The 25,089-nt window shown below is 40.0% G+C and overlaps 4 protein-coding genes and 1 pseudogene across 4 annotated transcripts in view; 2 read left to right on the plus strand and 3 right to left on the minus strand.

The window, feature by feature from the left end:
* Nucleotides 1-1,625: 1,625 nt before the first annotated feature.
* On the minus strand, nt 1,626-3,212 carry LOC145906883 (uncharacterized). The gene is made up of 5 exons (XM_082994345.1): nt 2,990-3,212; nt 2,767-2,932; nt 2,454-2,703; nt 2,215-2,395; nt 1,626-1,759 (listed from the first exon to the last, which is right to left on the minus strand). Exons 1-5 carry the CDS (start codon nt 3,210-3,212, stop codon nt 1,626-1,628), a joined length of 954 nt encoding a protein of 317 aa, XP_082850471.1.
* Nucleotides 3,213-4,054: 842 nt separating this feature from the next.
* LOC145906884 (uncharacterized) lies at nt 4,055-5,339 on the minus strand. Its single transcript, XM_082994346.1, has 2 exons — nt 4,365-5,339; nt 4,055-4,084 (listed from the first exon to the last, which is right to left on the minus strand). Exons 1-2 carry the CDS (start codon nt 5,337-5,339, stop codon nt 4,055-4,057), a joined length of 1,005 nt encoding a protein of 334 aa, XP_082850472.1.
* A 2,593-nt stretch (nt 5,340-7,932) lies between these two features.
* On the plus strand, nt 7,933-9,240 carry LOC145906885 (uncharacterized protein F54H12.2-like). The gene has a single exon (XM_082994349.1). It carries the CDS (start codon nt 7,933-7,935, stop codon nt 9,238-9,240), a length of 1,308 nt encoding a protein of 435 aa, XP_082850475.1.
* A 7,780-nt stretch (nt 9,241-17,020) lies between these two features.
* On the minus strand, nt 17,021-18,910 carry LOC145906886 (uncharacterized; annotated as a pseudogene).
* A 1,962-nt stretch (nt 18,911-20,872) lies between these two features.
* The window catches only part of LOC145906887 (uncharacterized), a 130,525-nt gene continuing 126,308 nt past the window's right edge, over nt 20,873-25,089 (plus strand). The window contains exons 1-11 of the mRNA XM_082994350.1: nt 20,873-20,924; nt 21,274-21,395; nt 22,572-22,599; nt 22,743-22,805; nt 23,300-23,365; nt 23,424-23,477; nt 23,537-23,590; nt 23,650-23,703; nt 23,876-23,929; nt 23,989-24,042; nt 24,102-24,155. Coding sequence (XP_082850476.1) covers nt 20,873-20,924; nt 21,274-21,395; nt 22,572-22,599; nt 22,743-22,805; nt 23,300-23,365; nt 23,424-23,477; nt 23,537-23,590; nt 23,650-23,703; nt 23,876-23,929; nt 23,989-24,042; nt 24,102-24,155 — 655 coding nt within the window. The remainder of the gene's footprint in view (nt 20,925-21,273; nt 21,396-22,571; nt 22,600-22,742; nt 22,806-23,299; nt 23,366-23,423; nt 23,478-23,536; nt 23,591-23,649; nt 23,704-23,875; nt 23,930-23,988; nt 24,043-24,101; nt 24,156-25,089) is intronic.

Raw genomic sequence — 25,089 nt, forward strand, 5'->3', positions numbered from 1 at the left:
CCAAACCCAAGCTTGCTCGGTCGATTATAAAAGTCGCTGATCGTGAATTAATCCAGTGCATTTGCGAATGTGCATACAACGTTTTGAAGGGGAACGTAACATTGACACCCACGGAACGAGCCAAACTTTGCAGATATAAAAACGGCATCCGTGAACTTGGAAAAAAGTCAACTCCTGCAAAACGAAAACGTCAGATTATATAACGTGGAGGGTTTTTATCAGCGTTGTTAGCTCCGTTGATTGGCAGCATAATACCCGCCGTCACTAGTCTTTTGTCTGGTGGGAAGTGAAATGGAAAGTGTTCAAAAATTCGCTTTGGTGGACCCTCGTATTTTGAAAAGTCTACAGGGAAACACACCTTCACAAACGACGCCTGTTGAAAACGCATTAACCACATTCGATCGGAAAATGAAGGACATCATAAACGAGCCTGGGACGATGGAAGACAAAGTAAAACTTTACAACCAGGCACTTCAACGGTATCAATTTTATAAGGACACCCTTGTGAATAAACCACTTAAGTTTACGGTTACCGAAGAACTTCGAGGAAAAACTGTGGCTGGAGAAGTTGAGGAAACAAAGAAAAATGTTGTCGAAAGTCGTGTAATTGATTCTATGCCAAAGACGTTTAAATACAAAGCAAAGCGAGTCATTGATATTATCAAGGAAAGTCCAGAAATTGATTTCAACTCGACAGGAGAGCTTTCGGTTAAAGGGGAAGTTGTTAAGGGAAGCAACATTGAGGATCTGATTCACAATGCTGTGCGACGCCGCGGATCGACGTCAACGACGCCTATCGGATGGACTGATTTCCAGTCGGCATTGGAAAAAGCAAATGCACCAAAGTCATTGCTTGGGTATACAAATACAAGACCCGCGCCAGGCCAGCGCCCAGTTGGATCTAAACCGCCACCGGTGCAGAATAGACGATTTGCAAAGCAATGGGTAAATCTGTAAAGTTTTCTGAGGAATATTATTCCCCCTTGCAACCAGGAAGTCTCGGGGGCGTGAAGCGCCTCGCCCGTGCTTCAAAACGAAAAGGGTTGAAGTAAAAGATTGGCTTCGAAAGCAGGACACTTACACACTCCACAAACCTCTACGTCGAAATTTTAAACGTCTTCGTGTTGTAGTCGGAGGTATTGATTTTCAGTGGCAGGCTGATTTGGTTGATTTGGTGAAACTAAGTCGTTACAACAGTGGGTTCAAATACTTACTTACCGTTATTGATGCGTTTTCAAAGTATGCGTGGGTTGTCCCAATAAAACAAAAAAACGGGGCCAAGTCTTCCCAAACAAAAATTTATGTTGGGCCCTTGTACAGAATAAGTTCGTTTTTGTTTGTCAAAAGGTATGGGCCATATGCCGAAGCCTAACATGACCCTGGTGTATATATCTGGCATATATGTCTCAAATGCAACAACGGCCTTTTACGGCCCTTGTTTCAATTTTCATACAAGGGCCTAGCTTGTTCGTTGAAGTCCCTGTTCACCTCCACACTTGGCTTTTGCAAGATATAACAAAAACAAGCATAAATTTCAATTGTCCCAAACAAATGCCATACAAAGGCAAATGTACGACATTTGTTGTTTATTTGAACAAGCGAACACACAACGAAATTTTGTCCCTCTATTGTCCTGCAGTCGATTTCAGGCGATGTTGCCTGCCGCCATCCCAATCAGGCACTCCGTTGAACACACGCTTGATTGCATTGGTTATTTCCTCGCGGCTGACGTCACGATGGCAAGTGTTTTGAAGAACATCTGAACGTAAATTTTTTTGTCCATTAACAACACACTTTAGCGAGGTGTCCGCTACAACATCCACTTTTTTAGAAAAACGATTTATTTTATTTTACATTACTTGAACCAAATCTTAAATTAATAATAACTATGTATGTTATTGCTGGGGCAGATGTTAGAGAAAGTATACCATGATAATGTTTCATAAGATATGCACTTAAATATCCTTACCTGCATATAAATAACAAAAATGACAAAAGCACTTATATCAAAACATGTCACTACAATTTGTTGGAACTGTTACCACAATACTATCTGCACCAGGAACAAAATTAGTCACTTCACACTGTCAAGAACAACCTACATTGGTTATCTATCACAACTATTGCAAAAAAATGATTTAGAAAAGTGTTCAAATTGCACATGTCCATACATGTATTGACAGTTTTCCACACTTAAACAAAATAGGTATATACCTTGAAAGAGTGCATACAGTTGGTGGCTTTTGAAAGCTCTTTTCACTTGTTGACGTCCGCTTCCCATGCCAGACCATGAAAATTGCATGGCCAAATCCTTGACCATGAATACTTTCAGAAAGTTACGGAAAGTTGCTCGGACACATTTTACTTCAACTTGCTGAGCCAACAATTTGGCATTCTGTGTTTAAAAAAAGAAATCATTATCTGCATAAAAATGACTTTCAAGACAGTCATACCAGAGATTGTTTTAAATTAGATTCCAGCTCTTCCTCTGTACAAGCAGCTTCAATTTTCCATGGCTCAGTTGCCGAGCTTGAACAATCACTGTTCATTGAAAGATTTAAATCTGACAATTTATCAATTTTATCATTTAAAATATTAAACTGTTTCCGTATAAAAGAATATCCACTCCGAATCTCACACAGCAATTCTTCGTTTTGGTATTTTGGATACTTTGTTTGAGGAAAAACCTTTTGGGGACTTTTTCTAACAACACATGGCAAACAATTTTTACTTGCAAACCATGTTAAGCCTTTGAAAGTAACAAACCTCTTGTGCTTTCTCCTCAAATCACTATTTTGAGGTGCTGTTGCTCGTTTGTAAATACTTTCACTGTCTGTCCTTACAAGAGGAGGTGGAACAAATTCATCATCTGCTGATGTCTCACTCAACATTACTGTGCTATAACCTTTTTCCTCGCACTTGTGAAAGTCATCTTAAATAATGAACTGTTAGTAACATTGGAACAGAACTGTATCACATTACTACATACTAGATTCACAGAGGATCATACAACTGTATTGCTTCCATTCCTCATCAGGTTCAACTTCATTTTTTGCTAAAGCCCTAATATCTTCGTTTGACATTTGAGGCCACTTACACATGGAATATCCCACTATCCATGACCGTGGCACTATGTCAGTGGAGCCATTGTTAAATTTTACACATACAAACTTTTTCATAGTGAGACCATTTTCCTGCAAGACACCAAACATGCATTAGGTCATGTGAAGCAATATTAAAGCAACTAAATCCTCTCTATATGGTAAAACAAAACACTTTTTTATATTACTTGACATGCACAATAGTTTATAGTCACTGCATAGATTGGAAATTCTTTGTATCCCTACAATTTTTGAATGAACCGGGTTTATAAAAATGTTTAGCACTTTTGTATACTGACACACAACAAAATAAATGTTGCAATTTTCAACAACTATATCAACAACTCTGTAAAAACAATTATTGTGAAACAATGTGGAGTCAGATATAGTATTTCGCTCAATAACAACAGAATCAAACAAGAAAATTTTTTTCATGAATGACAAAGACTTTTCCCCAAAAAGCTCAACTAAAACATTCATACCAATGGCGGGTTTTGCATCACGTTTGTCATGTCTTAAAGGGCAATCAAACACAAGATTTTCATTGTTATGATATGCAAACCAAGAGCATTGTTGCAGTGGTTTAAATCCACATCTAACTTGGTCTTTTAAGCAACCCAGGTAGCTTTCAAATGGAAAACATGAAATGTTTTCCAAACAACCATACTTTTGACAGTCCTGAACCAAGTGAATTAGAGAATGTACATTATAGGTTACAAATTGTTTGCCATAAAGTACAACAGATTCATGCACAAAGTTATGAAGCAGATCACTGGCAGTTTTCAAATTGAAATTAGTACAATTCTTATCTAAAAAAAACCTGAAGGCACAGGAAAGTTTAAGAAAATGAATGTATCTCTCATGTGTTAAAGCATTGCTGTTTTTAAGAACCACTGGTCCCACATATAACATGAATAGCCTAAACTCCATTGCTTTCCAATATAGTATATCTTTTAGTGGTCGTAACTTCCGATTAAACTCATCTGGAACAAATGGTTGACAAGCCAAAATACTGGAAGTAATCTCATTTACAGCGTGTGAGGACAATTTTGCATGTAACTGATGTGGTGTTCCTTTCCACCATAGAAGTAACCGTCGCATCACTCCCAAGCAACCTAAGTGCATATAGTCTAAAACAAAACCAGACACCATGTCAACATTTTTTGTAGACAGAACTGACACACCCATTCGATGCTGCTTGTCGATGTGCCTTTTGAAATCTGCATCAGTGCGTTGAGTCCAATTGTGTCCGAGAAAACATACACGACGCTCAATGTATTGGCCTTTAACAGTACACCTTTCACAACTGTAATATCCAGTATGTGATTTAATGCATTTAAGACTAGATCGCATTGGTGCATCACAAACGTAAATTCCATAGTTTCCTAGTCTGCACGTTACAGTATCAATTATAACTGGATTTTCAGTGAGATTGTCTAAATCTTTAAGAAATTCCTTCAGAAACAGGTCAGGAGCAGGGAGTTCTCTGTTGGTGGACTTGTTTGTGCAATAAATTCCAGCACATAGACATTTCATTTTAACAAGATACACTTTTATTAGAATTGGATAAAGCTTGTAATCAGGAGAACCTTTAAAAAGTGGTAGTCCATCCACATTGATTATTAAGTAAAATGTAAATTGACAAGCGGAAAGTTTTAGTCGTAACACTTCGTTTGTCAGAATCTTCTTCAAACTAGTCATCCAGTTACTGAAATGAACATATTCACCCCCATTATTCATACTACAATATGAAAGTTTGGGTGTGGGTAGTAAGGTTGTAAACGTCATGGGCAAATGTTCATGATATTGCTTTAAAATTTTCAACAGATTGGTCACAGCAGACTTAGGTACATTAGGCTCTGTGAGGGCCCATTGTTGCAAAGATTGCTTTAATGCAAAAGGATTAAACTGGTTACCACATGATTCAGGTATATTTTGTTTAGTTGATCCAGGAACTGGACCACTAGAAACGTCGGAATCATAATCAGAGTTAGACGAAACGTTGCAAAAATAATCATGGTGGCCCACTTGTTGTATATTACTTGAACTTGGCCTGTCAGAATCCACGTTATCAGGGATAGTGTCAGCAGTTAAGTCAACTTGATAATCAGAGCCATTTGAAAAAAGAATTGTTTCTTTTCCATCGTTTGTTTTTTTACACTTTCGACTCGAGGTTTTGCGCCGCCACTTCTGTTGTCTGGATAGTTTGCGAAATGGTTTATACTCAGTTTTAGGCATTATAGCGCTGTCCAAAAATCCAAACCTCTTTCCTTTTCAAACTTCCATATCAACTAAAATATCAAATCTAAATAGGATTATTGCAGATTTAAACCGTTAAAAAAACACCACGTGCAAAATACGACGACTGCCGATTGCGTAATGCAACTATTGAAGTCGTAAATCCAGTGCGGCAGAATTAGTTCCAGAACAGTGACGCAATAAAAATTTGGGAGATGACAAGAATAAATTTGCAATTTCCAGGTTATATTTTTTTCAAGATCACAAAACATTTGCAATACATCTGGAAAACAAACTTATTCAAGAAAGCAATTAATTTAAATACAAAAAAAAATAACACAGATTTAAACGAATTACAACTTAATCAAATGTCTAATTAATTTAGTTTGTCACTTAAATGAGAAATGAGACGTATCAAATTTCTTCGCAGTTATATTGCAAATGCAATTGAAAATTTAATTTTATGGTATGATTATCTGTTCATTAAGCATGGAATATCTACAGCTGGGTTATGTCCGTTTTATCGTGCTTATATCGGACTAAACATATACGGCATATCCACGGTAATACTACGAAGGCCATATCAAAGATATGCCGCAAGTAACTTACACAAGATTCATATATAATCGCAGATAATTTTTGATTGGGTTGTGCGAGCTTTCGAAAAAATCTTGCAAGATGGGGACCGCCAACCGCAGAAATTACAGACAGATCGTGGCAAAGAGTTTGTGAATAAACTTTTTCAAAATTGGTTACAAAATCACGGGATTCATTTTTTTGCGACGTACAATGACGAAACCAAAGCCTCCATTGTTGAGCGATTTAATCGGACCTTGAAGGAGCGTTTATGGCGGTACTTCACGTATGCCCAGACATCGAAATATATTGACGTGCTAGATGATGTAGTGGAAAGCTACAACAACAGCTATCACCGCAGCATTCGAACTACTCCCTCGTCGGTGAAACGAGATAATCAGGATACTGTCTGGGAAAATTTATAGGGCGATATATCGCATCCACCTATGTCCTGGAAGTTTGCAGTGGGTTCCCCAGTTAGAATCGCAGTAACCCGTACAAAGTTTAAAAAAGGTTACTTACCAAACTGGACGGAAGAAGTGTTTTTTGTAAAATCCCGGCGCCAAACCAATCCCCATACTTATTCTCTAGTCGATTATAATCGTGAACCGATAGAAGGGTCGTTTTATGATGAGGAACTCCAAAGTGTGGAAAAGGACCTTTATAACATCGAGAAGATATTGAAAAAGCGAAAAAGGCACGGGGTAGAGCAATGGCTTATAAAATGGGTCGACTACACCGATAGTTTTAATTCGTGGCTCAACGCAGAGGACGTCGTACATTACAGCGTATAGCGTCTCAATGACTTCAGGAGGAGATTGGGTGTGGTGTGGGCGAAGTTTGCCTCGTGAAGAAGTTGTGTTTTTTTGTCAAGTGTTTCTCATTTTTGTTGTAGTCATCACCAGTCTTGTGAATTTGACGTTGGGACACCCAAACCCGAATCTTTGGACAGCGTTACTGGCAAGTGGGGTTGGGTATCTGTTGGCAGCACCGAGTTTGAAAAACAAGAATGTTTTACGTGACTCTTCCGAGCAATAGTAGTTTAGAGTTTTACCCCGAAAATACAACGACCCAATTCAAAACTAAACTTCCCGAAAGCATTCACTTGGATCGGGGAAAATGGGAAGTAGCGTTAAGTGACATTCAATATCCCTACTCATGGAAAAATATTGGGTCAGAAGTGTGGTTCGGAATGAGAGTGGGGGCCGAAGCTACTAAAAAGTTGTTAGGCAACTTTTGGGCTTTCAAACAACTCCACTTCCACACCTTTACGAAGGAAGCCACACAACCGAAGGAAGGTGCACTCTCGAGAATGAATTTTCGACCATTTTCGTCTATTGTGATCTCGTTGAACCGCGTATAGTGGGCGATTCACTTGTTCCCCTTCTCGATACGATCCCAGCTCAAGGAGAGCCTGGGGAGACAGTGTTTAAAAGGTTCTCACGTCTATCGTATCAACCATTACGTGGAAGTACCATCACGAGTGTAGAACTAAGTTTAAGAAACGAATTCGGGGGTTTGATTCCTTTTGAAAGCGGTCGGGTGATCGCTACACTTCACTTTCGAAAACACCCTTATACATTTAGACGGAAAATGCAGCGTCAATGCGGCACTCCATATTGTGTGCAAAACGATATTAAAGACTATGAGAATTACTATGTGGCCCAAGCTGGTCATGGAATGCCTTTTTTCAGTGGAGCAGTTTCACAACGTGGCCACGGATTGGGTAGTGTGTTTGCGAGTCTTGGTAGGGCTGTACTACCGCTACTTAAATCGGGCGCAAGCCGTATCGGAAAAGAAGTGATTAAATCAGGTGCCCAATTCGCCGGTGACATGCTGGCTGGACAATCACCACGGGCAGCAGCTATAAAACGTTCAAGAGAGGCGGGAAAATCATTATTACGTTCTGCGCAGCGGTCCTTTACACACCCACCCGGAGAACCTGCAACTAAACGCAGAAAAAAGACGAAGAAAAAACGTTCCCCAAGACGAAAGAAAGCGGATATATTTTCATAATATGGGCAGCCTCATTAACCAACAGTCTGGAAAATGCTTGAAAAGTGAACTTGATTTATTTGCGCTAAAACCCACACAAGTCAGCATCGAACATTCCCAGTGGGTGGAATTTATGCCCCTTTCGACATTGAGTGATGCCGGCCCTATAGAATTTACCGTTTCTGGGACAGGGGAAGATAACATAGATCTAGCAAATACTATGCTTCTGTGCACAGCGCGCATAACCAAGGCAGATGGGACAAATATTGACGCAGACGCTGCCGTTGGTCCTTGTAATTATTGGCTACATGCTCTTTGGGATCAAGTTGACTTGTCTTTAAACAACAAAGTTGTCACACCTGCTAGTAACACGTATCCATACCGTGCTTATCTCGAGAGCCTTTTAAGCTTTGGGAATGATGCAAAAGAATCCCAATTAACTGCGGCAATGTGGCATAAAGATACGGCAGGAAAGTTTGAGACTTTGGATGCTGGAAATGCTGGATATATCACCAGACGCGACTGTGCAAGTGGTAGTCGTGACATTGAAATGTTAGGCAAGCTCCATATCGACATGATGAATCAGTTTCGTTATGTATTAAATGGCGTTGACGTGAAGATCCGCTTGATCAGGAGCAAAGATCCGTTTTCGATTATGGCCGAGGCGAATACCGGTTACAAGGTCAACCTTAAAGACGTTCGGTTGTATGTTCGTAAAGTACGTCCGAGTGCCCCTGTTTTGATGGGACATATAAAAGCATTGGAGAAGGCTACTGCCAAATATCCAATCACGAGGACATCTGTGCAAGTGTACTCGGTCCCACGTGGAAACCTTTCCACGACACATGACACATTTATACGTGGCCAGATCCCAAAGCGAGTAGTGGTGGGGTTTGTTGACAACGACGCATTTAATGGAGCTTATGCAAAAAATTCGTTTAATTTTAAACACTTTGATGTGAATTACCTGGCTCTGTACCATGACGGGAAAATCGTGCCGGGAAAGGCGCTTCAACCAAATTTCACATCAAAAAATTATGCGAGGAGCTTCATTAGCCTTTTTACTGGGATGGGAACATTTTTTGAAAACGCCGGTAGTGGAATATCACTCTCCGAATATGGGCAGGGATTCACACTCTATTGCTTTGACCTCAGTCCTGATATGGCAGATCTGGCTACCTTTGATTTGGTTAAGCACGGTAACATTCGTTTGGAGGTTCACTTTGGCACGGCTTTCGCGAACACTATAAATATCTTGGTGTACGCGGAATATGACAATGTATTGGAGATTGACAAATTCAAAATCGTAATTTTCGATTACTCGGCTTAAATGGACGAACTTCAAATCGCATCTATTTTATCTCGTGACCAAGCCATTGGATCCGTGTTTTATGGTGTCTATGCGCGGGATGAACTCTCTACGTTGAACCACCCCTATCCCAAAGCATATATTGTGAATACTGATACCAGTAATAGACCCGGAATGCATTGGCTTGCGATGTTTTTTGATGGGGAAGAACGGGGCGAGTTTTATGACACGTTCGGGCGTGCCCCGATCCACGAGGAGCTTGTAAATTTTCTAAACCGAAATGCCACTCAATGGAAATGGAACCGTCGCATTGTACAGCACCCCCTCTCATCTGCCTGCGGCCCTCATTGTATGTATTATTTACTGTTTCGTGCACGTGGATTTTCTATGTCTCGTATAGTCGATACATATTCTTCGGCATTTTCTATTATTGGTCTCAAATACGCGGCGGGTGAAACACAGATTTAGATTTAAAACTTAATGCAATCCCATCGACAGCCACGTCGATTGCCATATTCTTCACTCGGTCGGCGATGATACAATCTTCCACCGCGTCTGCTGTGGACCAGTACACCACCTGCACGCGACTGAAGGCGTCGGCAAACGGTTTGGGGAATAGCAACACGTAGGGTGTTTCTGGAAACAGGGAAGGAGCCAGTTTCCGGAGTTCGTCGTGGTCAAAACATTCTCCTCTAAACTTCACATACAACGTTGCACAGCAAAGTCTGGTACCTACAGCAACCATAAACAAATTAGGAAACGGAAGAAAAGCAAAACCTCGTCAAGACATACCTGCAGGTCGGCGACTTCTGCATATCTCTGTCAGCAGCTGTGTAGCGATTTGCTGTCTGGTTGAATCGACGGTGTCGGGAACAATATGTCTGTTGAGTGACATCTTCTCCGTTGGTTGCTTCTGTTCGTTGATGAGGAATAAAGTATCTATACCGTCTTATATACAATCAAAATGACGTGATCCCGTTCAAAACCTGCCATAAAATATTCCAACAAATTGTGCAATACATGAGCGCTCATCTTGTTCGGGATTGCTTCACCTCTCACATTGTGCCTCACTCCCAATGAATGGTTTACCAGCGATGGCGCAACCCTTTTGAGATGAATCACTATCTACACTACAGCGAAAAAAAAACGACAACAAAAAAAAGTCGATGACTATTTATTGATTTGTAGCTGAAATGTTTCTTTAAAAACAAATTCAGCTTTAGCATCGGATCCCCGCTTGTTATTTAAGCGTACAACACTGCATCAAATAAGTTTACACTTGACAAGCAACCAACTGGAGGACATTTCAAAATAAATTTCATGTTGGGAAGGTTGTTCACTTGGAAAGTTAATGTGATTCAAACCAACATGAATGAAACTCTTTACATAGTTTAATCCCCACTGGAATCAAAATGTATTGCAAATGAACGAAAAAACATAGGCAGTGGAATAAGACATTTGTTCGCAGTGTATGGGCCTCAATTTCGCGTGACGTCCAATCAAATCCAATTTAATCCTATCCAATTAATGGGCTGTTCGTGTAGTAAATATAAAAGGTTACATTTAAAATTTCGCTAGGTTTCCAGGAGCTATTAGGTCGCAGAAGTCGCACACTTTCCAAGTCATCTTTGTCTTCCAGGCTTTCAAGAAAAGCAATCAAGTCATCGCGTGTGCGGACAACACAAGGTGTGTCAAAAAGTTGAAAATTGTGAGCACTCGAGTGAAAATAACGTTGTTCCCCGGCTACATTTTCCATAGAAAAGCCAAAACTGGCATTGATCCTGAAGGCTCGATTGCCAAAGCGCAAAACTTCATCGGCAATACTATTTAAATTGTCGTAGGAAATTGGTGCGCGGAAGTTGAAGACGCTTGTCACTTGACCGATTCTTCGGTGTGTTTGAATGGCTCTGATGTTTCGAGCGATGAGTCTATCTCGTTCATTTCCCTGTGGCCGTTGTTTGGCTTCACCACTGCTTCCCCTGCAAGAAAAATGGATATAATTCTGGTTCCAAGGGTAACCATGTCTGGCAACTTACCAACCCCTTTGAATACGAGACGGAGCACTACAAAGTTTCGCTTCTGCAACCCTGCAAATTTCCTCACATTTCAATTCTTGTGAAGCTGTAAAAGGGGACAAGGGATATTCCACTTCAACTATTGGTTCACGTCTGATTTCGCTGCAAAGAACCACTACGCGTTTTAGGTTCTAGTCCTCATAAATGCATTAAGTTTACAAACCTTTTAACACAAGATTTACTGAAACAAATAAATTTTTAGCATTTATACACTAAATTTATTAACGTGAAGTATATTTATAGTTCAGGAAAAAAAAAATTTGTTAGGCAACCAATGCAACAAAATGGTATCAAGCCGTTTTGTATTTTACATACATCGGGCTGACGCTTTGCATGAACCTGCCCCCACAACTAAGATCATCGCCACCGCCGGTGGGCGCTACTGCGACATGGTCGCCAACAATCGAATCGCTTAAGTTTGAGTCTGCGTGTTGGTGAATCGCATTGATATTGGCGTTACAGGTATTGGCTAGCTGAATGTTTGCCTCAGCGACGGGCGAGCTTTGATTCTACAAAGTAAATCTTACGAAATGAGACATTCAAACAATATATTAAAAAACACTGGGATTTTAGTCTTTCAAGGTAACTTCGCTAAACTAAAGAATGTTTTTATGCAAAGGACATTTAAAATGGCAATTGTTGTCTAATCAACATAACAAAGTACAGACAATTAAACGCATAAGGTCTCAACATACTTTGGAAAAGTGTTGTAAACGTCGCTAACGCGTAGTGTCTGCAGATAAAAAAAAATGATTTCAAGTCTGTCGGCGACCGCAATAAAGCTACGCTATTTAACTCCCACTGTCTAACGATAGTTTATACATAATATATTACTCGGCAAACTTTGCAGTGCAATTTCGCTCGCCGTCGTGTTATCAACGTAGCAAAAATCCTCGCCTGCTATACGATCGCCACTTCAGGCAACGTTTCGTATGTTTTTACTTCAAATTGGTGGATTTTTTCTCTGAGCAAAAACAAATGTGTACAGAGTTGTGACAATTTTTTGTTCAGTCAGGGTATCAAATTATTGACAAAACTCGAGGTTATAATCATTTAAAAAAATTAAACGCAATAAGTCTCAACATGCTTTGGAAACGTGTTGTAAACGTCGCTAACGCGTAGTGTCTCCGTTTAGAAAATGATTTCAAGTCTGTCGGCGACCGCACCGCAACATAGCTACGGTATTTAACTCCCACTGTCTAAACGTAGTTTGTACATAATATAGTACTTCATGGCAAACTTTGTTGAGGAAAAAGTGTACAGAGTTGTGACAATTTTTTATTTAATCTAGATCTTTGTGTAAAACATAACTTCAGAGTATAAAATTATGGCAATTTTTTTGTTTAGTCAGGATATCAAATTACTGACAAAACACGAGGCTAAATTCCTTTAAAAAGCGCTATTTAACTCACACTATCTAACGGTGGTTTATACATAATATATTACCTCTTTGGCAAACTTTGTAGTTCTATTTCTCTCGCGGTAGTGTTATTAACGTTAGGGGTATTCAACAGCCCTAAGCAAAAGTCCCCGTCTGCTACGATCGCCACATCAGGCGACATTCCATCAATTTCAAAATCTTGCAGTTCTTCTTTACGCAAAAAAAATAATTTAAAGTTGTGACGATTTGACATTTTTTATTTATTAATCTAGATCTTTGTGTAAAAAGTAATTTCAATTGTGGCAAATTTTTTTTATCAAATTACTGACAAAACACGAGGTTATATTCTTTCAAAAACTAATCCCATGAAGTTAAGTCCCAGCGTTTTAAGGAAACGTGCTTGTTAGCTTCGATAACGCGACTTGTAATGTCTACAGTTAAAATGTTTTTAAGTATGTCGGCGACCGCTACATGGCCTCGCTGTGAAAACAAGATTGTTTAACTCCCTCTGTCTAACGGCGTTTTATTCGAAAATATATAACCTCTGTGGTAAACTTTTTCAGAGGAATTTCGTTTGCCGGAGTGATATCAATCGTTGGAGTATTTAGTAGCCCTAAGCAAAAATCCTCAATTTGGTGAAGTTCTTTTCTGAGCATAATTTTATAAGATCATAATTAGATCACTTTCTATTCGTAAATTTCGCTTACCTTCCATCGGCAGTACTTTTAACATCGACATCATCTAAGCCCGTATCGCAATTTAGTGCGCCAGCTTTAAGTTCCTTTAAAATGTGATCAACGAATTCACATGCAAACTGATGTTCATCGCAGTTGTTGCTAAATGAAACTATAACGTTGTAACATAAGGATAGACTTTAAACCAATAGCTATTTTATACTTAGAAGACATGCTAATATTAGGCTTGTAGAGACATAATACAAAAAAGGACTTGGTTTAAAATCACTCTTACGTATTGGATGCTCCAAACATAGGTTCTTGATTTTCAATGTTGTCAGTAGTGACTTGGTTTGACGGTTCTGTTGCTAAATTGACCAATTTCTCAGCGGCTAGTCCAATAGTTTTTCTTGTTGGCGTTGGTTGTGGATTTACGGTGGCGCCAATTGATTCACTAAGATCCGCATTGTCTGTTCTGTTCACGACAAATCGCATTGGGCAAAAACGGAATTCGTTTGAATTCATTTTATTTTTTAACAACAATTCCATTTACCTTGGTCTTTTCTGGACTTCTGCTCCACAATTGTCAGTGTCCGATGTACGTTTTGTGGTTCTACTGCAGAAACATAAATTATATTTTAGAAATGTAAAACAATTTCATGCAAACTTACCTCTTTCTTGAACCGTGGATTTTCGGGCAAGTATTTTTTAAATGCCTTTGTAGATTCGACCTCGCCCCAAAACTAAAAAGCACAATAAAATACAATTAGTACCAAGAAACGAAAATAAATAAAATATTCAGTACTTACACTTTTTCGCAATGATCACATGTAACTTGTTTATCGCAAGAGGACATGTGTTTTTCCAAATGTTCTTTCTTCCAAAATCTAGCACCACAAGTGGCGCATGGAAACGGCCGTTTCTTTCCCGGTGGTTTATCCATTTCGTGACAAAAACCTTTTGTAAAAAATAAGCAACTAAATCAGTTTCGATCACACCTGCATTTTAAACTATATTGTATCTCTAGCTTATAAACTATAATCAAACTTTCATTAATATTACTTTCTTACTGTACATACAATTTCTAACCCTAAACTAATCTAAAGACCAACCTTCAACTCCACTGCAGCCGCAATCTAGTACTCCTGTCCCCTGTCACAACTCAGAAGGCAAATGAACAAACCGAAAGCCTTCACAGTCACAACTCTTTTACACCATCTAGTGACCAGTGCTCATTAAAAAAACTTCTCACTTGGGTTTACGTCCTTACTCGACCAACTCATTCAACAAATGAACCACTCTAAGTTATTTTTCATACAATATGTGACCAAGCCCACATAAGTGAACAGTGCCCGATCCCACATAAGTGAAGAGTGCGCGATCTCAGACCAAGTGAAGAGTGCGCGATCTCAAATCAAGTGAAGAGTGCCCGATCTCAAACCAAGTGAAGAGTGCCCGATCTCAAACCAAGTGAAGAGTGCCCGATCCCTAATAAGTGAAGAGTGCCCATGCTACTGGGCTCATTATTACTACTAACCGGGGAAATCCCGTTTCGCCCGTCCGTGACGTGGTTTAAGTGTCTCCCGTTACGAACAGTTTAACCATTTAATAACATTTCTATGTTACTTGAACCCATGTGTGTATATGTGCACATTTGCATCACATCATCGCATTCCTTTGTTTCACAAAGCGTGCTCACTGGTCTACTTGCGGGAAATAGCCACAGTAATCGTTGAAATTAATGTAGATTAGACTTTGTCTAGGTTCTAGTAATACTTTTAATGTTTGTGACAAGTGTTATGAAGACTTAAAGGCCTGTCATGTGCCTCTTTCAGTGTTTTGTAAGCCAGTTGACTACGTAGCAAATTTGTGACGTTTGTTTGTATGATTTAGACGCTAAGCTAACTAAACAGTGCCTTTAGAAACGTGGTATTGTGAACTTCAGAAATGCTGACCGTGTCCTGTATAACTGACTGCGCTAAACTGCGCCCTGTATGACTGACTACCCCAATGCTGTCTTGTTGCTGATGTATTGTGTCTCGCCCATTCTACACTGCGTACTGATTCGTTGTTCTTTCACTGCACAATATATTCACCAAAAACCAAGAGACTGGGGTGCGGTTGCGAATTTCTGACTCATCGTACCTGACGTTGGTACCTACGAAGACCTGATATATAGGCAGACCGATAGTTATGAAGATAACACCCAACATTCGGTTTACCATGGAGCGCAGTCTGTAGTTTGTTCAAACCTTCAAGCAAAAATTACACAGACTACCTTAAGCTAATAAAAATAGGAAACAAGTTTCGACATAGAAACAGATAGAACAACGACTTTAACCCGCCTTAGGAATATGTTAATGACAAGTTTACGAATATTATGCGTCAAAAATTAAAAACCAAACAAATGGGAAACCTACATGCAATCGTTTTTACCGAGTAAAACTGGTTAATTTGTTCTTAATGGTAGCAAGATTTTGTATTTCAAAATGTAAATTAGCTAAATTGCAAGAGTGTTTTGAAATATTCCATACAAAAGTCTAGTAAGTTTCGGCAGCAGAACGAAAAATCCACTGCCAACTAAAAATGGCAAAGAATTCAAACTAAAATGAAATGCGTTCTAATTTAACCGCGATTGTAGGGAACGTTCTGTGTGTTTTTGTTACGCTGATTTTTATCCCACATTCCTTGTAACATGCAAAGTATGTTAGAAAATACATGAACAGAAACATGAACATTGACATGAAGACACGTTTTGCAAACTCGTCGTGAGTCCAAGGCAACTGCTTACCGAGTGCTGTTTACACTTTTCTGCTGAACAACGCCTGGTTACAGATGCCTACAGGCATAGAATTAAACCCATGACAGAGTGGAAAACAAAGGTTATGAAATAACGTAGACAACAAAAGCGAAACCGACGCATTTCCTGCTCCTTAAGAAATGCCACCATAACTTCCTTGTGTTGTTGGCTGCACTCCACAAAGTTGGATGTTAGATTATCTTAATAATCTGTTCTTCTGGCAAAGATAAAACGTAACTTTATTCACCGACGTTTTCCCGCCCATTTTTATACATCACATGATTTTACAAGCGGTGTTAGCGTTATCCCCTTTTTCGTGTTGGCACGTTTTTTTTTTGGTGTTAGTTGTGTGCTGCACTGTACCATTACCTTGAGGAAGCCTTGTTGAATAACAGGCGAAACGTCGGTGAATAAAGTTACGTTTTATCTTTGCCAGAAGAACAGATTATTAAGTTACAATATGCCTGGCAGCAACAAAAACATTATGTTAGATTATCTTGCGCACACGTAGAGGTGGTTGTTTGTTTTTATTTTTTGGTCGATCAACATTTTCATCGAATGAATCGCGAAAAGTTATGAAATGACGGCTCGCTCTGGTCCCTAGGAAAACAGTAAGTCGTACAAACCGGTTATATTATCTTTGTGTGGAGAAACTAAGATCTTGTTGTCTGACGCGTTTTCCAACCGGTGTGAATAAAGCGAAAAGTCAAAACTATTTTTTAACAACTATTGACGTCACTATCGACGCTTATTCAAAGCTTTGTACCAAAATGACATTTATGTGACAACGTGTATTATGACGTCATGACCTTTACATAAAGAAACGCCAGTAAAAATGGGCTTACGTAAGAGTTGGAATATGTCTGTAAACTTAACAAGTTGGGAAGCAACGACAAGACGGCTTTGCAGATATTCGTGAATCTGCTGTTGGTTCCTTCACTGTGCACGCTTTAGGGCTGTTGCACTTTGTAGCAAAATGTCCAAATCGAAAACAGTTGTCACACAGTCTGCGGCGTCGGGTAACGCGCAAGCGATCACGGAACGACCGGGACTTAAATTCCTCGCACTTTACAAGGCTGTGCCTTCCCGAACAGCACGGACACAGAGGGACTGCTGGAACGTGGGAAGGTCCAGCACGGGCCTTGGGCTTAGACTCTTCTTCCTTTACAACAACGTGACTAGAGGCCTTTACATGACTACCTTTACCTTTTGCTTTCTTGGGTTCGTTGCGATGCTCGTCCAACATACGACTAAAGAGCGAATTCGCAATCTGATTCTCAGATTCCACGAAGTCAACGAGATGCTCGAACAGAGGTTCACGGCCAGTATCTCTGATTATTTTTGCAACACGTCGTTTCCAAGCTTCCTGCATCTTGAACGGAAGACGATTCGCAACAGCAATTAGCGTTGGATAGTTATTCATCTCAGAATGCTCATCAATGTCTGAAAGAGTAAGTAGACAATCGCGCAGCGACTGCGCCATTTCGCTTAAACCAGCAGCGTCATTTGGCCGTAATTCTGGGCCGTTGACGACACACCTTACGCATGCATGGGCAATTATGTGTGACTTGCCAAATTGATCGTACAACAACTGCCTCGCTTGCCGGTACCCGTTTTCCCTCAGTCTGTAGCAGTATTCTATCAGCTTTCGGGCCTTTCCTTCGCAATGCTGAACCAAGTACGATAGTTTGGCGCCCTCGTCATCGACCTTGTCGTCGATACGAGAATCGAAATTGCGAACAAACCTCCAATAGTCCATTGGATTGCCATCAAAAATAATCACTTCAGGTTTGGGTTTATTTATGTGTTTCACAAGCGATGCAATTTCACTTTCATGCACGTTTGTTGGCTTGGCAGGTTCATTTTTAGGGGTCACACTCGGATTTATTGGATTCGTGTAATCTCGCCCGTCAAACGAGGATTTCTTATCAGGAACACATGGCGACGGAGACATAGTGGGAGTTACATAATCAACCACATACCGCTGGTCCGGAAGTCTTTGCTGCGACGTGGCAGGCGGTGACGTGAACTGAACGCGACGCTGTTCCTCAAACGGCTGCTCCGGGGGTGGTGTAGGCGTTCCTCCAGAACCATCCTTCACCGTCACGTACTCCGTGTTTCCTGACATCTCGTCCCAAACCCTCTCTTCCACCACGGCTGCCTGTAGTTTATGCTGCAGCTGTAACATCTCCATGTCGTCCCTTTGGCGCCTTTCTTCATCGGCTCGTCGCCTTTCTTCATCGGCTCGTCGCCTTGTTTCGGTCATTTTTCTTTCTTCATGTTGCTTTGCCAGCGCCTGTCTTTGCGCAGTCTGTTGAATTGCAAGACGCGCGAGCTGAGTAGTCGCTTTGACGCGAGCTCTACTACTTGTCGAAGAACTAGAGCGCATACTTCGTCCGCAGGACGAGTTGTTGTCCTTCAGACTACCGTCACCGCTTCCACCTGGGCTGGTTACATGCCCAGATAAATCACGACAAGAATGCGAGTTTGCCTCACAAACCCAGTGGGCAACTCGGTCGTCAAATTCAGTTTTGTTTTTCTTTACGTTTGCAAGATCATCGGCAAGCTCGGGATGCGCCTTTTAGGCGTCAATCGCATCAATAAAAAGCTGTTCTAAAGTAACCAAGACAGTCTCAAGCACTTGCAAGTTGCGGTGATCCTTCATCAGACACTCAGCGATGATGTATTGTCCACTCAGTCGTCGAAGACGATCAACGACAGCATCAGGAAGTGTCGGTGGAGAAACGCTTGGTTCTGCCATATTGAAAGGCGAACTTGGCAAGGTTGCCTTTACCAAATAGTCAAACTTGCTTTCAACAAATAGTTGAAACTTGCTTTCAACAAATAGTTGAAACTTTCTTTCAACAAATAGTTGAAACTTGCTTTCAACAAACAGTTGAAACTTGCTTTCAACAAACAGTTGAAACTTGCTTTCAACAAACAGTTGAAACTTTCATGTAACGTCCGTTGAACGCGCCCCGGTTCTTGGCGCGGAACGTCACACGAGGCGGAATTCCCGCAGTTAAAACGCGTGTCTTTAATGGGCCTCAAACTCGCTCACTCAGTTGATGTTAATTTTGTAATCGAATGTGCAGTACGCACTCGTACGCAAGATGGAATGTATTCGAAGTGTAGACGTTACAGACGTCGGGAGGAGACGAAAGACACGTAGGACAAGTGGACCCTTAGAACACGGTTTCTACACAGAAGGCAATGTGTCAAACAATACACTTCACGTAGATAATTACAGCATAAGGCTCACCAACTATTTGGGAACCGGTAAACTCTGGACCACAAAGACGGTCGAAGCAGTTACTGTCGCACACCTAAAGGAAACAGGCAGCATAAACTACAATGCGCCACTATGACGTAACACACACAATGCTTACCGATAACTTTGGGCGACAGAAGATTGAATACCACACGCTTCACGTGTGTACAAATGCAAGAGAGACACTGCGAGTACAAAGACAGCGTCAACACCGTGTGTAAACTTCATCACTTTAACAAGGGCAGCTATACTGTCCAGCGAACTGACTTCTAAGTCATGGCAGTTAAATTTGCCAAAGTTACAATTTACACATTTCGGTTATTTAGTACTTCAGTCGTTACACACATATGTACAAATACACTCACCAGAAAATGCTCGCTCGCAACACAAAAAACCTTTTGCAAGAATGAAATGACGTAGCACTGTGCTGCACAGTTGTCGGACACAAAAAGGACAAAACCACGTTGCGTTGTCACTTAAAACCTGGTCTCTTATTATTGCGTCACAGACCGTATGATATTGCAACACACATTAGTGTAGAGAAAAATGCGCATTCATAGAAATCGGCGATTACTGGCAAACAAGATGTTACACCCAACATTCGGTTTACCATGGAGCGCAGTCTGTAGTTTGTTCAAACCTTCAAGCAAAAATTACACAGATTACCTTAAGCTAATAAAAATAGGAAACAAGTTTCGACATAGAAACAGATAGAACAACGACTTTAACCCGCCTTAGGAATATGTTAATGACAAGTTTACGAATATTATGCGTCAAAAATTAAAAAACAAACAAATGGGAAACCTACATGCAATCGTTTTTACCGAGTAAAACTGGTTAATTTGTTCTTAATTGTAGCAAGATTTTGTATTTCAAAATGTAAATTAGCTAAATTGCAAGAGTGTTTTGAAATATTCCATACAAAAGTCTAGTAAGTTTCGGCAGCAGAACGAAAAATCCACTGCCAACTAAAAATGGCAAAGAATTCAAACTAAAATGAAATGCGTTCTAATTTAACCGCGATTGTTGGGAACGTTCTGTGTGTTTTTGTTACGCTGATTTTTATCCCACATTCCTTGTAACATGCAAAGTATGTTAGAAAATACATGAACAGAAACATGGACATTGACATGAAGACACGTTTTGCAAACTCGTCGTGAGTCCAAGGCAACTGTTTACCGAGTGCTGTTTACACTTTTCTGCTGAACAACGCCTGGTTACAGATGCCTACAGGCATAGAATTGAACCCATGACAGAGTGGAAAACAAAGGTTATGAAATAACGTAGACAACAAAAGCGAAACCGACGCATTTCCTGCTCCTTAAGAAATGCCACCATAACTTCCTTGTGTTGTTGGCTGCACTCCACAAAGTTGGGTGTTAGATTATCTTGCGCACACGTAGAGGTGGTTGTTTGTTTTTATTTTCTGGTCGTTCAACATTTTCATCGAAAATGAATCGCGAAAGTTATGAAATGACGGCTCGCTCTGGTCCCCAGGAAAACAGTAAGTCGTACAAACCGATTATATTATCTTTGTGTGGAGAAACTAAGATCTTGTTGTCTGACGCGGTTTCCCCACCGGTGTGAATAAAGCAGAAAAGTCAAAACTATTTTTTAACAACTTTTGACGTCACAATTGACGCTTTGTACCAAAATGACATTTATTTGACAACGTGTATTATGACGTCATAACCTTTACATAATGAAACGCCAGTAAAAATGGGCTTACGTAAGATTTGGAATATTACAATGACAAACTCAAGGAGAAAGATACTAGACCTAGCAACGTAAGGTTTTGTTGGAAGCTAAATTACCCGAACTAAAAGCACGTCTGTAAACTTAACAACAATCAGTTTACGAGGAACCTCAGCGAAGCGCGGAGAAAGAGAAGTTGTCGCAATTACGTTCTGAGCTTAAAAGAATGAAGATTACGCTGGTGGTACAGGGTCTGGTTATCGCAGCAGCTCTCGCTCTGGTAAGTTTCATATCAGTAAGAAATTAGCGTAGCGTCATCACTCTATGGGTAAACACAAGTTGGAGCGTAATAAATCAACCGTGTGCTTTGTGAAACGAGATATATTCAATCATGACCAATATGAAAGTTTCGTTTCTGGTTTGGGAGCTAACATAGATCTTGTACGCTTCCACTACTTGAGGTAAATACGAATGGAATAAAACAATGTTTGAAACAAGGTGTTTCTGATTACCGTCAGTTGGTTTATTTTTTTATTTTGTGAAAAATCGATTTCTCGTACAACATACGTCATCATCACTTTCTGCAAATAAAATGCATTAAAACACTCGAAGCTACATGTACCTAAAATAAACAAACGAATAAAAATAAAACTGAAATGGTGATCACAATGTTCCCACTGCATCTACACAACTGCAAACTTCACTGCAGTGCAAGGTCCTCTGACACCGGAGGCAGAAAGATAAGAGAGTGCGAATCAAAACCATGACGACCCGCGGGACGAACGCACGACGTCATTGAAAAACATTAAAACAATGGAAAAAGATGTTCTCCATCCATTTTCGGTGGTATTTGTAGAACAGTCTAGGATAAAGGACTGGATGTGTGCGAAGCCAAAATGGCTGAACCGCACCCAAGTTTCAATAAACATTTAAAAAATGATTCCCCCCGAATTCGTAAGCAGTTACTAGCAGTTTTGTTTGGTGTTGTGTGTTTTTATGGATGGAGTACATCTTTTACCATTGTTTTGATGTTGTTCAATGACGTCGTGCGTTCGTGCTGCGGGTCGTCATTGTTTTGATTCGCACTCTCTTATCTTTCTGCTTCCGGTGTAAGAGGGCCTTGCACTGCAGTGAAGTTAACAGTTGTGTAGATGCAGTGGTAGGGGACATTGTGATCACCATTTCAGTTTTATTTTTATTTGTTTGCTTATTTTAGGTACATGTAGCTTCGAGTGTTTTAATGCATTTTATTTGCAGAAAGTGATGATGACGTATGCTGTAGGCGAAAGTCAATTTTTCACAAATTAAAAAAATAAACCAACTGACGGAAATCAGAAACACTTGGTTTCAAACATTTGCTATCAGATAATTGCTGTCGTGTTTTAAGACTGTGCAACATCAGGGGCTAGATTCTGTCCATTTTAGAGATCACGGAATAAAACAAAATATTTTTCAGGGTTTGATTCAGATCTTCGTGACCAATGGTAGGAAAATATGAGAATTTATGAGATTGTGAAAGCTGACACTTAAATACAAAGGAAGTTATAATTACTTTAAACAAAGTATTAAATATTACCGGTTTTGTAATAAAAATATTTCCCTTTTTCGTTAACGATCGCACTTTCAGGTCAACTTACGAACAAGTTGCAGGAAATTCAGACCCAACAGACTGACCTGGTGGATATTCAAAGTAAAATATCTTTCTATAGCGCCACCTTTTGGCCTTATCATCGCCACCTAGTGATTACTAGTACAGCTATCCAGTTACCGACTACATTAATGACCTTTGTGTATAGAGTATATCTTACAACTTAACTAATACCAGCAAAAAAATACAACCGAACCATACTAAGAAAACCCGGTGAAGTTTTTTTACACTGGTGCAAAATTATATGTGAGTGCAGGAAACCGATGAAAACAAAGGGATAGAAGGGGTGCGTTGTGTGCATAAACAACACAGATAATCAAAGAAAACGTGAAGAAAAGTATCAATATGTGGTTTTCCTCCATACGATGTTGGGAAAAAATTATGTTGTATTTTTTGAGAAGGTCCGCACAGTAAATAACATCAGGCATTTTATAAATTTCGGTGAATAACACAAAGACGCACTGACCTGGACTAGTCTAAAAAATACCTTGTTTTGTTTCTTAAGAGTTATATCAGAAAAACATGCATGTTTCCAGGCCAACTTAAAAAAGACAAAAACCAAACGATCCAAGAAATGCAGACCGATTACATTGGAGTTCATGGTAAGGGTAATGTTAGTGACATAAAACATGTCAACGTTAACGTAAGTTTTGTTCACAGAGTTGTCGAACAGAGTGGATCAACTGCAGAATGAGCAGAACCGCACATCTAACAGTTAAGTTCATGCACTTAACATTCAATGTCCACTCACACATCGAAAATTATATTCACAGAGTTGTCGAACAGAGTGGCTAAACTGCAAAGTGAGCAGAACCGCAAATCTAACAGTTAAGTTCATGCACTTAACATCCAATATCCACTCACACATCGAACATTATATTCACAGAGTTGTCGAACAGAGTGGATCAACTGCAGAGTGAGCAGAACCGCACATCTAACAGTTAAGTTCATGCACTTAACATTCAATGTCAACTCACACATCGAACATTATATTCACAGAGTTGTCGAACAGAGTGGCTAAACTGCAAAGTGAGCAGAACCGCAAATCTAACAGTTAAGTTCATGCACTTAACATCCAATATCCACTCACACATCGAACATTATATTCACAGAGTTGTCGAACAGAGTGGATCAACTGCAGAGTGAGCAGAACCGCACATCTAACAGTTAAGTTCATGCACTTAACATTCAATGTCAACTCACACATCGAACATTATATTCACAGAGTTGTCGAACAGAGTGGCTAAACTGCAAAGTGAGCAGAACCGCAAATCTAACAGTTAAGTTCATGCACTTAACATCCAATATCCACTCACACATCTAACATTATATTCACAGAGTTGTCGAACAGAGTGGATCAACTGCAGAGTGAGCAGAACCGCACAGCTAACAGTTAAGTTCATGCACTTAACATCCAATATCCACTCCAACATCTAACATTTTGTTCACAGAGTTGTCGAACAGAGTGGATCAAATGCAATGTGAGCAGAACAGCACATCTAACAGTTAAGTTCATGCACTTAACATCCAATGTCCACTCACACATCGAACAATTTATTCACAGAGTTGTCGAACAGAGTGGATCAACTGCAAGGTCAACTGAGTAACGCTTCCAACAGTTGAGTTTTGTTTTATTTAAATATAAATCTTACATATGTGTCAAATTTTGAAAACCTTTGCCCGTAAGTCACGTCATTACTCGCTTCTGCCCCTAGTGGTGTAGATTGGTGAGATATCTACACCACTAGGGGCAAAAGCGAGTCATGACGTGAGTTACTGGCAAAGGTATTGGCATACCCAACATATACGTCATCACGTGCGAATCAGAGAGGGTTCCATCTGGCACCGGTATATTCTGGTCATAATGCAGGTCGTGCAAATATTGTGGGGTTTTCACAGCTTACTTGCTTGTAAATGAGTTTAACTCAATACTTCTACCAATCTGATGAGTTTTAACCGTCTGCAGATCTCTGGAATCTCATATATGCTGTTTCACGGGATTCCTGTAAGACTTCAGATCTTAAAGGTCGCCAATATATCAGTTCGGGAGAAGAAGTTTACTGTGAAGATGGATGGCAGGTACTGATACTGTGGTAAATATCACTAACACAGGGGTGGGCAATCCCTGGCACCAGCGCTATGTTGGGTAAGCGAGGTTATTATGCACGCCAAGTAATTTCCGATTTCACACTACAATATTTAACCATACGCCCGGGATTGTGTTGTTTATAAAAGTCAGGAAATTACACACGAAAGTGAAAAGTCATATATTGACATGGAGGTCATCTAACTTTTTTAGACCAATTCACCGAAAATCAGTGTCAAG

This window comes from Ascidia mentula, chromosome 6, assembly GCF_947561715.1.
Source record: "Ascidia mentula chromosome 6, kaAscMent1.1, whole genome shotgun sequence".
Lineage (NCBI taxonomy): Eukaryota > Metazoa > Chordata > Ascidiacea > Phlebobranchia > Ascidiidae > Ascidia > Ascidia mentula.